The sequence below is a fragment of the Stegostoma tigrinum genome, chromosome 4 (assembly GCF_030684315.1).
Source record: "Stegostoma tigrinum isolate sSteTig4 chromosome 4, sSteTig4.hap1, whole genome shotgun sequence".
Classification (NCBI taxonomy): Eukaryota; Metazoa; Chordata; class Chondrichthyes; order Orectolobiformes; family Stegostomatidae; genus Stegostoma; species Stegostoma tigrinum.
This window is the reverse complement of record NC_081357.1, coordinates 117,421,984-117,435,966: the sequence shown is the minus strand read 5'-3', so window position 1 is coordinate 117,435,966 and position 13,983 is coordinate 117,421,984. Positions and strand designations below refer to the sequence as shown.

At 43.0% G+C, this 13,983-nt stretch overlaps 1 protein-coding gene across 4 annotated transcripts in view; it reads right to left on the bottom strand.

Moving 5' to 3' along the window:
- Window positions 1-13,983, bottom strand: part of lpin1a (lipin 1a) — a 112,420-nt gene that overhangs the window by 45,372 nt on the left and 53,065 nt on the right. For all 4 annotated transcript variants that reach the window (XM_048531707.2, XM_048531708.2, XM_048531709.2 and 1 more), the window contains exons 5-6: window positions 7,615-7,725; window positions 3,279-3,386 (exon numbers count right to left, since the gene is read on the bottom strand). In XM_048531707.2, the coding sequence (XP_048387664.1) occupies window positions 3,279-3,386; window positions 7,615-7,725 (219 nt within the window). The remainder of the gene's footprint in view (window positions 1-3,278; window positions 3,387-7,614; window positions 7,726-13,983) is intronic.

Here is a 13,983-nt window from a genome sequence, read left to right as displayed (position 1 = left end):
GAAGGTTACATGAAACACCTTAAACACTAGACATGGGTCACATAGTACTGTAGAATTCAGCATGTAGGCTGTAAGTTACAGGTATCTGGGCTCAATTTAAGCAATTCACACATATTACACAATTTGCTACCTTCAGCGTGTAATGAGTTCTTCTGTCAGCATTAAGGTGGAGACAGCTCGGTATTATTACATCACGTGCCAAAAACAGTGACGACATCAGGAGTACATCCCTTAAACTCCATGCTGTCCTAGACCCTACGACCTTGATTCAAACAAAGGATGGATTCGACCAGAGTTTCAGATACAAGGTTAGAACAACTGCTCTGGGGTAATAGATTTTCACAATGTAAAATAAGTGTACTCATGTACTGATTCAGTCAAGTACTAAGGCCCTTGTTTTTTGCACAGCTTTGTCAAACAAAAACACATAGCCAGCAGGAAAACCTACAGGTTGCTGCAAATGCTGCCACAGACAGAAAACCAGCTTTCAGAAAAAGGTGCAACACCAAAGCCCATTATAGAAATAAGAAGGGAGGCCATTCGCCAACAAGTGCAGAGTATTCAGCTCCATATGCAATTCCTGAAGAAAAACAAGTTTTGTCTGCAGGCATTGAGTGCTCCCAATAGACAGTATTCTTTCTTGGGTAATTAATGCTGAGGAACATTTAAATGCCATGTGATAACCATCTCTAATAAGCACTTCAAGATAATGAGATAGCCCAACATCAGTAACCAGAAGCTCAACTGGACCAACCTCAAACAGTAAAGTGGTTCTGCAGCTAGGTATGCTGTTTGAATGACTCACCTGGCTGCAAGTGCTTTTAAAGTAGTGGAACAAAATGCAATGAACTATGCCACAGAACACCATTTCAGATGTTGTTGCAACTGCACTCATCCATGTGGCAAGGAGTGTCACATCCAAGATAAAGCAGCGCACATACCCATTCCTTCGATGACCAGTTTTGGTTGTGTTTATTGCTTATTGATGCACTGCATCAAATTAAGACCATTTCACCATCTTCTGCAACCTCTTTCTCCTGGCTGGAGAAGGACAGAATGAGCACATAAGCCATCACCTCCAGGTTTCCACACGCACCCCTCCCCCGACAAAGTCACATCACCCGAATTTAAAATAAGTATGGCTTCAAAAATATCCCATTGGTTTTTAGACAGCAAGGAGCTTTGGGCAATAAATGCAGCTCACTAGTGACACTCATATCCAGCAAAAAAAAAATCCAGAGAAACATCAGCCTTGAGGAAGGGTCACCAGACCCAAAAAAGTTAAGTTTTTATTTTCTGTCACAGATGCTGCCAGGCCTGCTGAGCTTGCCCAGCAACATTTAGTTCCAGTGAAAAATATCCACATCTTCATCCTGGTTTGATGAGAGGTGCACAATAACTATTTTGAAGTACAAAACATAAATTGCTTCCTCTGTCAAATTCTTCTCACTGTATCTTAGCAAGCTTGCCTCACTCTCCCGAACCTGCCCCATGAGCATCCCTCCCATCCAATTCCAGACCCATCCTAACATGTGCAGTTCCCAGAACACCTCAACACAGCCCATGAAAAATACCAGCATTCCTCATGCTTGTGCCATCTTCAAAAGTCTGCTGTGCACCCAGACAAGGCATGGCCAGGCCACAACTGCCCTGCACAGGTCCTGACATTTACCTTGCACATGGTTATTGGCACCCAGCTGTGCAGGTAAGAACCTGGGAGCTCTGCTGGAGGGAGTGGTGCATGGTTGGACTCATCTTCCATCAGGAAAGATGGAGGCCACAAGAACAGACTATGCCAACCTGCTGGGGCCAACAGTCTCAGCCATCTGAAAGAATGCCCAACAACGCAGGAAGCTAATAGCAGGACCTTCCCCACTCCGCCAGCACACATGCTCATTTTCCCTGCAATACCTCACTTACTGTCTGCTACTGTGCTCCATTCTCACTATATCTCACGCTCTCCCACTGTGTTGCATTCAACATCTTCTCTTATTCACAATCATCCACTCCAACTAATGCTGCAAGCCTTCAAGACAAAATAGTCAAGAAATTGCTAGATGCTGCCAAGATTCATGGTTGCAATCTTAAACAAAAATCAAGAACTCCCAACTTCATTTAATAATGTTAAGTAGCAAACAAAATACAGCAAATAATGTTTCTACACAGTAGAAATAGGATACTGATAACCTATAATTTTCCTTTATTACCAAACTAGAGAGCAAAATCACTGACTAGAATTTGGAAAGGTTTGCTTCCAGGGATGAACTAAACTACTTGATTGGTAACAAGTCACTTTAATTAGGTGGGTGACTGCACAGCCTGAACACTTCAAGGCTAAAAGGAAGAACAATCTCAAAAAAATAAGTGTTCAAAAGCACAAACACCTCCACTTATGTGCAGAGTACATTAGCAATAGATGCCCAGGTAGACAGAGGCTCACTGCACATGCAGACAAACTCACTGGAGGCAATTTTCAGCCAAGTGCATTCAGCAGAACTAGTCTGAGGGCTGCGCATCACCCTGCATTACTACAGGTCTGAGAAGTTGCACACACAGTAATGTAGCAGCATTACAGATATATATGTTGAAGCCTACAAAAAGTGTACAGGAGGTTTAAAAGGCTCAAGAGGCAAAATAATTTAGAGACCACACACCTGGATAAAAACACAAGTCAGTAACACTACTGGAACTAAAAACCAAGAAAAAAAAGTTTTTATTTTCACTAAGGTGGAATTGAATCAGGTGCAATATTCAGTTTTTGGGAGGTGCACAAAATGGAGAAGGTCTTGTGCAGGGTGACTGACAAATAGAAGGTGTGTAGCTAGAAGGTTCAAAACAAAGAGCAAACTGCATCATAAAAGTTACAGTGCAACTACAAATAAAACTTGTATTAAACTAATACAGTTAGCTTCACGTCAAAATCTGATACTTTGTAAGCTGATACAGTACATGGCATCCAATAATTTAAGACGATCAAATCCTGGCATGTACAAGGCAAACTCCTAATTTGTTCTCCAATCTCAGGACTTACTGTATACTGATTAAAGCCTCCCCAAACTCTTTCAAAACCAAAACAGCAATCATAAAACAAGGGGAAAACATAAATTCAGATTTGATTTCAAAGCACATTACAAACAAGATAGATAGAAAAGATCTTTACGAATAAAACAGCAAACATTCTTCAGGTTAACAAGAGATTAGAAACACAAACTTCAAGAATGGTTAGTGTGTTAGCAGCATCACAAGAGCAAACACTGCAGCAGCATTCTGACTGATACCTGAGCAAAGACGGGAAGAGAGGTGATGGCTGTGGACAAGAGCTAGACAAACCTCCAGCAACAGGAACCAAAAGATGTGAAGTGTGTTCATTGTTTTCTACAGGCAGACTGGAGTTTTTGCAATGCAGCAAAGAAAGCAGAATTAATTAGACTGAACAAAGTGTACAAAAAATGACAAGGAAACATTGAAGCTAGCTGTTATATTACTGATGCATGACACTTACTGCAAATGACAAGTCATGCCTCATATCCAGAACACCAATCGGAGCTAAGCCAACAGTGCTGTTTTCCATCTGAAAATGGAACAGTACCCCCCCAAAAAACAAAAAAGCTGATATAAAACAGTAAAAAACCCAAAAGAACTGCAGTAAATCAGGAGCAAAACCAAAAAAAGTTGCTGGAAAAGCCAGGTCTGGCAGTATCTGAGAAAGGTAAAAAATGTTAACTTCTTTGTCTCTTCCCCACCACCTCCACCCACCAACCCCCTACCCCGCCCCGGCTTTTTCCATGGACATACAATCCCTTTACACATCCATTCCCCACCAGGAGGGGATCATAGGGCTCACCGCTTCTCCCTACAGCGAAGACCTGAACCATCCCCACTCACCTGCACCCTCCTCCACTTGGTCAAGCTTGTCCTCACCCTCAGCTTCTCTTTCAACTCCCCTCATTTTCTTCAGGTAAGAGGGGTTGCCATGGGCACCTGCACGGGCCCTAGTCCTGCCTATCTCTTCATGGGGTACATGGAACATTGCTTGTTCTAGTCCCATTCCGGTTCACACCCACAAACTTTCTCCAATACATCGATATCATTAGTGTTGCTTCCCACTCATCTAGAATTGGAAAGCTTCAATTTTACGTCCAATTTTCACCCTGCCCTCACTTTCATCTGGTCTGACTCCTCCCTTCCTCGACATTTTAAGGGATAAATCCTACACTAATACCCAGCACAAACCCACTGGCACCCACAGACCTGAGCTTTGCATCCTCACACCCCATTTCCTATAAAGGCACCATCCCAGTCTCAGTTCCTCCATCTCCATCACCTATGTTCAGAGGAGGCCAATTTCAATGAGGGAGCATCCAAAATAGCCACCTTCTTCCTCAACCAAGGATTTCCCAGCTCCGTTATCAACAGGGGCCTCAACCAGGTCCAACCCATCTCCCACACTTCCACCCTCACCCCTTCTCTTCCCTCCCGCAACAGCGATAGGGTTCCCCTTATCCTCACCTACCATCCCACCAGCATCCACATCCATAAAGATCAGGCACCATTTCTGCCAGACATTTGTCCCCTGCCCCCACAGGGACCATTCCTTCCAGGACACCCTGGTCCACATTTCCTTCACCCCCACAGCATCTTCCCCTATAACGGGCACTTCGCAGATTCGAGTCTACCGCATTCACTGCTCAATGTGGTCTCCTCGACATGGTGGGGGGGAGAGAGGAAAACAAAACGTAGGCTTGGCAATCGCTTTGTGGAACATGAAAGTAAACGAGCTGCCTGTTCCCTGCCACTTCAATGCACCACCCTGCTCGCTGCAGTGTTCCAGCGAAGCCCAATTCAAGCTGGAGGAACAATGACTCATTTTCCCACTTGGGGACCCAACAGCTCTCCAGACTCAATATGGAGTTCAATGAATTTTAGGGCCTAAACTCTCCCATGTCCCAGCTCATCACCCCCCACACACCTGGCCTTGTTACCACAGCCTGTCACCACACACTCCCCGTTAGTCCCTGACAGTCCCCATTAACTATTCACCCTCCCAGTCTGATCATTAGCAACTCCTTTGTCTGTTCAACTGCTCTTCTCTCTCTTCAGGCTATCATTTACTCCCTCCCCACCCACCTCCCTATTTTCTGCAAGTAGTGACATCTTCCCAGCCACCATCAGTTCAAAGGGAAGGTTACCTGAAACACTGTTTTCTCCTTCACAGATGCTGCCAGACCAGTTGAGCTTTTCCAGTTACTTGGTTTTTTTGCTCCTGATACAAACAGAGGATGGAGAAACCCAGGTCAGGCAGCATCTGTGCAGAGAGATGCAGAGTTAAAGTGTTGAGTCTTGTATGACACTTCAGCTCTGAAGAAGTCACAGACCTGAAATGCTAACTTTCACTCCACAGATGCTGCCAGACCTGTTGAGTTTCTCCAGTGTCCTCTGTTCATATCAAATTTCCAGCATCAGTGCTTTGCCTTTGATCAAAACTGAAATATATTTGTGATATTGATAGATGGAGAACCAAATACAAACCCTTACAGAATATACCTTGTGGATCCCTTCACTTGTTTTGGGGGAATAATGGGGCAGAAATCAAAAAGAGGAAGACAGGCCTTTAAAACACTAATGCTGACTGACCGATTTAACATTGCAGTTTTATTAAGAATGCAATAGCAGTATGGAAATCTCAGCAGAAGCTTAATCCAGAGCCCTGTCCTGGGGCCAGGTGTTCAAAACCAAACTATCTGACAGAGCAGTAAATTGGTCAGGCTACACCCTACTCACAAAAAGTCTCAAAAAAGTCTAGTCTTAAACAAAGTGATGAAAGGGGGTCTTGATTGTGCTTTGAAGCACTTGGGAGATTTTTTAAAAAGTAACTTGCTTACAGACACGCAGTTTGGGATTGATCAGGAACACTGTTCCGGGCTTTGCTCAAACAGACAAAAAACAGCTGAACAGCAGAGGGGAGAACAAGGCAGAAACTTGGCAAAACTGGAGGAGTCAACGGAAACAAGATAACAAGGTGTGGAGCTGGATGAACACAGCATAACAAGCAGCATCTTAGGATCTGAGAGCTGACGTTTCAGGCCTAGACCCTTCATCAGATGGCAACGTGGTGTGGGGTGGGGGGAGCCAAATCAATCACTCTGCTGCTCAGAATTATACCTTGCACTTAAACACAATGATTTTCCAACTACCACAACCAATGATTTCAGCCCCCAGGAGATAATTCCACAAGTTCCCAGGGTAGTGTCCTAGGTCCATCCATCAGTGTCTTCAATTGCCTACATTCCGCCATAATGCCAAACGTACACTGACAACTCATTTTCAGACCCATTTCACTTTGTTCCTGGAGCTGTCCATTTCATAACACAGCACAACCAGGACAATATCCAGGCCTAGGCCAATAAGTATCAATTAATATTCATGCCACAAGAGCTAGCCAATGACTTCTGAGTGAGCACAAGCACGCAGGAATCTAATCGTCAGCTCTTGACATGCAGTGGCATTACTATTTCTGAACTCCTCACTTGCACCCAAACCCAGCAGCTCAGTGAGCATGTCTACAACCTCATCCACAACTTGAGCTACAAAATCTACCTTTCCCCACTTGACCAGAGACTGAACTGGACCAGCTATTCACATGCTGTTACTGAGGTCAGAGGACAGGAATTATGGAACAAGTAACTCACCTATCCTCTCAAAGTCTGTCCACTTAAAGACTTGGGTCAAAAATGTGATGGGGCATAACTTGCCTGGATGAGTTCAATTCTAAAGACACTCAGGAAGCTTGGCATTAAAGGACAATCAGCATACCTGATTAGCACCTTACCCATCTCCAGTTCACATTACTGTATACCATGTACAAAATGCCCTCCAGAAATTCACCAAGTCTCCTTAGACAGCACCTTTAAAAGGCCTCTAGCGCCTAGATGGACAAGAGCAGAGATGCATGGGAACATCATGACCTGCGAGGTACTCATTGTCATGACGTGGAAAATATATTATCATTCCTCCATTGTCACTGGGGCAAAATCCTGCATATCTGCTCCTAACAGTTTTGTGGGTCCCCCTGTCAGGGAAGGCTACACAAGTTCATGACAACACCTGTCGCCAGAACAAAATCCAAAGTTGCACAATAAGTGCAGACCTAGCCAGTGACGCCGTATTCCACGAGCAATTAAAAACAAAATTAAATACTGAGATCACCAAGAACTGCCACTTTGTAAAGCCTGACTGCACAACATGCTGACGTGGCTCCAAAAATCACAACATTTGGACTCAAATAATTTTAGAATGTTTTCATCAACTCAGCAGCACTTCCCACACCTGCCAGGGTGCATAAAAATACAGCTTTATTTTTGTCTTGATGCTTCCATTTCACATCCTACTCTAAAATCGACAGAGCGCTACACCTTACAAGTCAAAGAGAATTAAGTGACCTGAAACAAGACAAAGGCTTGCCACAACCCCTCACATCCTAAGCTCCATTAAACTCTACACGTTGCTTGCCACTTTCCAGAACAAGCAGTTGACCCAACAGAAAGCAGGCTGAACAGCAAACGTGATATTCATTAATGCAGACAATCACAAAAACTCAAAACAAAGACCACTTACCCAGGTCTGGAAGAGCATTCGCTGTCAGAAAGTGGATGCACTGAAGACTGAGTGAAGCTGGTCAAGGCACTGACCTGAAGATTCTTGTCACTGCACATATTTGTGGAGTTCCTTCAGAGGGAAGACAATGAAGTAATTAATGGGAAGCTTTCAATGGTAATTTGCAATTGTTATAAACACCAGTGTGAATAATGACTTGATGTGGAATTCCACTGGGATCATTTGTGTCTCCATTATTATTTTCCTCTTGTTAATTTACAGCACCACACAGTTTTGCAGCAGTTAAATGAAATTAAACCCAGAAGAAAAAAAATGAATCTGGGCCACAAACAGATTTTAAAAATTGATCCAAAAAGACAGCGCTCGCAAAGGTAAAACTGATGGCAAATAACTGGTTTGCTCAATTTATCCCAGTCTTGAATTAGATGGTACACAATCCAAACCCCGGAGATAATGAGTAGGATAGGTAGGAGGAAGCAGTGAATGCACTTCGATTTTCAGAGGGTGTATGGCAATGTATTACACATAAAAGGTTACTTTAAGACTCTGTAGCATTGGTTGGGGGTGCATTGCATTAGTATGGAATACTGTGTAGCTAATAGATGACGAATTGTGATAAGGGGATATTTTGAATACAGCTAGTGGGCTGACATGGATCAGTGCTAGGGTCACAATCTTTTACAATACACTAATGACTTGGATCAAGAAAATATGAGTTACAATAGTCAAATGCTGCAAATAAAAATAATTCAAAAAGCAACTGGTAAGGGTGATGACAGTCTGCACGGGGATACAGAAAGGTTCAGCGAGTGGATTAAAAACTTTGCAGGCGCGATATACATGTAGGAAAATGGGGTTCACAGAATCCCTACAGTGTGGAGGCAGGCCATTCAACCCATCAAGTTCACACTGACTCTCCTGAAAAGCATCCCACCTTGATCAAACCCTACCATGCCCCAGTATCCCCTGTAGTTCCCACAGCCAATCCACTGAACCTGAACAATTTGGGATTGTGGGAGGAAACTAGACGAAACCCACACAGACACTGGGCTAGCGTCTGTGTAGAGTTTGCACAGTCACCTGGGGGTGGAATCGAATCCAGGTCCCTGGCACTGAGAGGCAGCAGTGCTCACCACTGAGCTGCCCCAGGTGTCCACTTTAGCAGGAAGAACAGAGAAAGACTGCAGGAAGCTACAGAGATATTTGTCTGTGCTTGTACGTTTAAAAAAGCCTTATCAAAAGCAAGGCATACTGAGATCACTGTCAGTCCAGACAAGGTTCACATGGCTGAACCCAGGTATAGAGGATTATTCTTATGAGGAATTAACTCAGGCCTGTGTTTATTGCAGTTTAGAAGACTCCCAGTGACTTGACAGACTAGATGAGAAGGTGGTTTGCCCTCATGGGGAAAAGCTAGGATCTGAGGGCATAATTCCAGAACTAGGGGTTGCCTACTTACAGCAATGATGAGCAAGAATTTCTTCCCTCAAGGTAGTGAATCTGTAAAATTCTTTTAGAGTGCCCAACAGGATAGGTGGGTGGGTCATTAACAATAAGAAATCTATATCTCAGCCTTGAGCAACGAGAGGAAAGTGTGTTGCAGATGGTCGTGAGAAGAGGAAGAAAGCTGAATTAAGGATTCAGATAAACATGATCACGTTAAGTCCATCAGTCAGTTGAATGGCCTAGTGAGGTTTCCAAGTCTCATGGTCTTAACTGTATATCAGCAGTACAAACTGATTTTACAGTCATCAGGAGCTTAATGTAGTAACATGGATCGAGCACTAAGTGGCACTGCAGTCAAGTGTTTGCTTCTTGCATATCTTTAGATGAAACAAACCATTTCTCAATTATTTTATGACCGAGCAGTCCAGAGTACCCATTAAATTTAACCAATAAAATTCTATGAAATATTCTTCAAAAGCTATATTGATACACAAATGCATTCAAAACAAAACTAGAGAGACTTGCTAATTGGTTATTTCATATCTCTACCAAAGCCATTAACAAAACATTTTTAAAAAGTAAAACAAAGTGAATATAAAATGCTTCATGCCTTGAAAAAACATATATTAAACTCAAGCTTGTTCAAAAGTCTCAGGCCAGTGATTTGACAAGCTACAAAAAGGGAGGACAATTAAGGTTTTAACAGGCATTACGTGCCGTGAAGGCGAAATGTGACACTGGACAAATGCTATGTGATCTTTGGTACATTTAGTGCGTCGGCAATGAATGATCAAAGTAAACAAACGTAATTTGGATCGCGCCCAATACTATAATTAGTGGTTGGCTGGCACTGAGGAACGAAACCATCACACTTGGCCTGCAGCATCTGACCCGTACAGAACAAGCTGAGCAAAATGTCAGTCGTTGCGGCCAAGTACAGCACCAAGAGGCTATTCAGCCCAACCGTTCTATGTGCTGCCCATAAAGAGCAATCTCGAACTTAATCCAATGTTGAAACAGATTGGTGAAATCTCTTTGAAGTATTTATCCCATTCATCTGAGAAACAAAGTTCTTCAAATTCCCAGTGTAAACTCTAGCCATTGGCAACTACTTTTATTTAAAATCAATTACTAATCCTTTGCTGTTCACCCTTTAAAGCCTTCAGCCATTCAATAAAAGAAAGCAACTTTAATTGGAATCAAGTTAAAACGAGAATGATTTTTATCAACGCATTCTCTGCTCAAAAGGCAAACAATTGAGCACTCCCATTCAGCTCACATGACTATTCGTTTTACATAGGGTCTCTCCTCTATAATCTTTGTTGAAATGCAGTGCATTTAAAAAGAGGTGACAATGCATCACATGTTTAAACTCATGTTCAGTACAGTATCATGATCTCTACGCTCCATGTCTCCAATTATAAAGCCCAGGATTCCATAAGCCTGTCCTACCACGTTCAAAAGGATTTGAACACAAACAGTCCAAGTGTTGGAATACAGTGCTAAAAGCAAGTACCAGAACTTCATACCTTGTATGCTCTCTTAACATCACCTCATCTTTCCACACTGGAAAATGTCAGTTACCAATTTATTCCACCTGCCTGACTATATCCGCAGAAAGCCTATTACCACCTTTCTCATTGTACACTTCCAAGTTCTCTGACATCTGCAAATTTCAAAAGATTGTAACTTCAAGTCCGAATGATTCGTGTATAAATCAGTGATTCTAAGTAATGAACATTGGTGAAAACCAGACACGGCACATGGACACTACTGTACAAATCCTTCCAAAAAGGAGTGTAAAAATCAAGAGGAGAAATGGGCACCACATTGACATGTGAAAAAAATTCCAATACAGTGCCATTTTAACTTAGTGATGGTGGTTTTAAACAAAAGTACAATCTTTGCACAATTGATCATAAAAGCAGTCAAATTAAATTGTTTACAGCATCCATTGCAAAGAGTTCAACAAACCAGAATCACTTTAGCTACAGCATTTTCAGAAGGAACCCATTAAGTGTGCCACCTTCACTTTCAGAAGCAACCCACCACAATAAAATGCAATTTCCGTACTGGATATTAAAAAGAAGAAATAACCTGATGACATTTCTAGTGTGCTATTGCTACATGACTTGACAAAACCACACATCATCAAGCAGCACAAAGTGTGCCTTTCACTCTTGGAAAGGCTCTGTCAGTCAAGTAGCCAGTTTCATGTGGAGCAAACAACCCTTGAATGGCTTAAGGCACATATTCAAGAAGCAGACCTACAGGCATTAGACCCCCTGGTAAAACTGCGATTTTCTTCTGACAACAGGGCTTTCTTTCTACAGGACAAATCCACACATTGGATCTGCAGGCTTCAATTTCTTATGACTTCCCCTCTAATGAATATACCACACATTTTTACTATTGGCACATTGCAGTATTTGGCTTATAAAAAGTGAATTTTTTTGAATGAAATAGTATTTAACAATTCAACTCCCCATCCCCTGCACCCCCCTCCATAAGAACAAACATGAATTGCCTGACTGCCCTACAGTGATACAAGCTTCAGTTAGTTCTAAAGCACTTCAAACTTGTCTAGTTTGAATGGAGTTTAGTCACATTTTTAAAAAATCCTCCTTTGAATTTCTAGAGATTAAAAATAAATCCTACCCAACAGACAGCTTCTGTTCCCTCCAGAGTGGTTGTTAATTTCTTTTCTTTAAAAAAAATGCAAGCATATTCTACATTGATTTCTGCCAAGGGCTAAAGTCTGAAACGATGCATACGGAACAGAGATCCGCAAGTTCTCATTCACTCGTTTCTCGGAAGTGACTGGCTGCCAATGAGTTAAGCACTAGCTGCAGCCAAAAAGCGAGGATTATGTAATCACAGAAGTTTCAGAGTCAGGTTTTTTTTAAATAAAAACTTGGACAAGCAATTCCAATTCTTTGCCACTTTCAGAAGATGTCTCGCATCAGTCTGAATTTATTGACATGGCTAACAAGAGATTGTTCAATGAGGAGAGTGTAAATACAATTAGCTTTCACCCTGTATCAGATGTCTTTTTCTGTGTGAATACAATCCAATTTGCAGGCTTGCAAGATAAAAAATTTAGAGCAAGTAAAAACAACAAAAGGAGAAAGAAAAGAAAAAGGAAGAGTCTAGGGTCAGTGATGGCCTAGTGCTATTATCACTAGTCTAATAATCCAGAAACCCAGCCAAATGTTCTGGGGACCTGGGCTTGAACCCTGCCACAGCAGATGATGGAATTTGAATTCAATTGTTAGAACATGCAGTCTGGAATTAAGGATTACTGATCACTACAAAATCATTTCCAGTTGTCAGAAGTGACCATCTGGTTCACTAATGTCCTTCAGGGAAGGAATTTTGCCACCCTGTCCTGGTCTGGCTTACATGTGACTCCAGACCCACAATGTGGTTGGCTCTCAATTACCCACTGACACAGCCTAGCAAGCTAATTTGGTTGTACCAATCACGACAAAGTCTCAAACAAACCAGACGGATCACCTGGCACCAATTGAGGCACAGGAAGAGACAAAAGCAGAAATAGCTGTGTCAACCAAGCACAAAGGTCCCCCTCACTAACATCTGGAGGTTAGTGCCAAAATTGGGAGTGTGTGGTTGAGTAGTACTGGGTCGGGTCCTACAGGACATAGCTGCTAGACTGGGTCTGCGGCAGGTGGTGAGAACCACCAAGCGGGGAAAAAATACTTGACCTCATCCTCACGAGTCTGCCAGTTGCATCTGTCCATGACAGCATCAGTGACAGTGACAACAACGAATACACAGTCCTCGTGGAGACAGAATCTTACTTCCACATTGAGAATAACCTCCATCGTGTTGTGTGGCTCTACCACTGTGCTACATGGGACAGATTTCACACAGATCTAGCAATTCAAGACTCAGCATCTATGGGGAATGCTGTGGGCCATCAACAGCAGAATTATACTCCAGCACATTCCGAAACCGCATGGTCTGATGTCTACCCCGCTCAACCATTCCCATCAAGTCGGGTTCAATTGGCAGTGCATGGCGGCATGCCAGGAGAAGCACAAGGCATACCTGAAGAGGAGGTAAATCAACTTGAAGCAAAGCAGGGCTACTTGCACAACAAACAGCAAAAGCAGCAAGTGATAGGCAGAATGAAGCCAATGGATCAGATCTAAGCTCTGCAGCCCTGCCACATCCAGTCATGAATGGTGATGGACAATTAAACAACTCACTGGAGGAGGCGGTTCCATATATATCCCCGCCCTCAATAATGGAAGGGCCCAGCACATTGGTGCGAAAGATAAGGCTGAGGCAATCTTCAGCAAGAAGTGCCAAGTGAATGATCCATCTCAGCCTCCTCCAGTGGTTCCCCAGAATTACAGATACCAGTCTTCAGCCAGTTCAATTCACTCTACATGATAGCCACAAACAGTTGGCAACACGGGATACTGGAAAAGCAACAAGACATGACAATATTCTGGCAACAGTAACGACGACTTGTGCTCCCCTAGCCAAGCTGTTCTAGTACAGTCACAACACTTAAATCTAAAGTGTGGAAACATGTCCTGTACACAAAGCAGGACAGTCCCAATCTGAATATTATACACATGCACACACCATTGAGTATCAATGGTGTGACCATCACTGAATCCCCCACTATCAACATCCTGGGGTTTATCATTGATCAGAAATTCAACTGGATTCACCACAAACAGTAGTTACAACAGGAGGCCAAGTTCTAGGAATACTGTGGTGAGTTACTCACCACAATCCTCAAAGCCTGTCCACCATCTACAAAGGCACAAGTCAGGAGTGTGGAAGAGCGCTCTGGATGAGTGCAGCCCCAACACCACAAGAAGCTTGACACCATCCCAGGACAAAGCAGCCCGCTTGATTGGCACTACATCCACCCGCATCCATTCC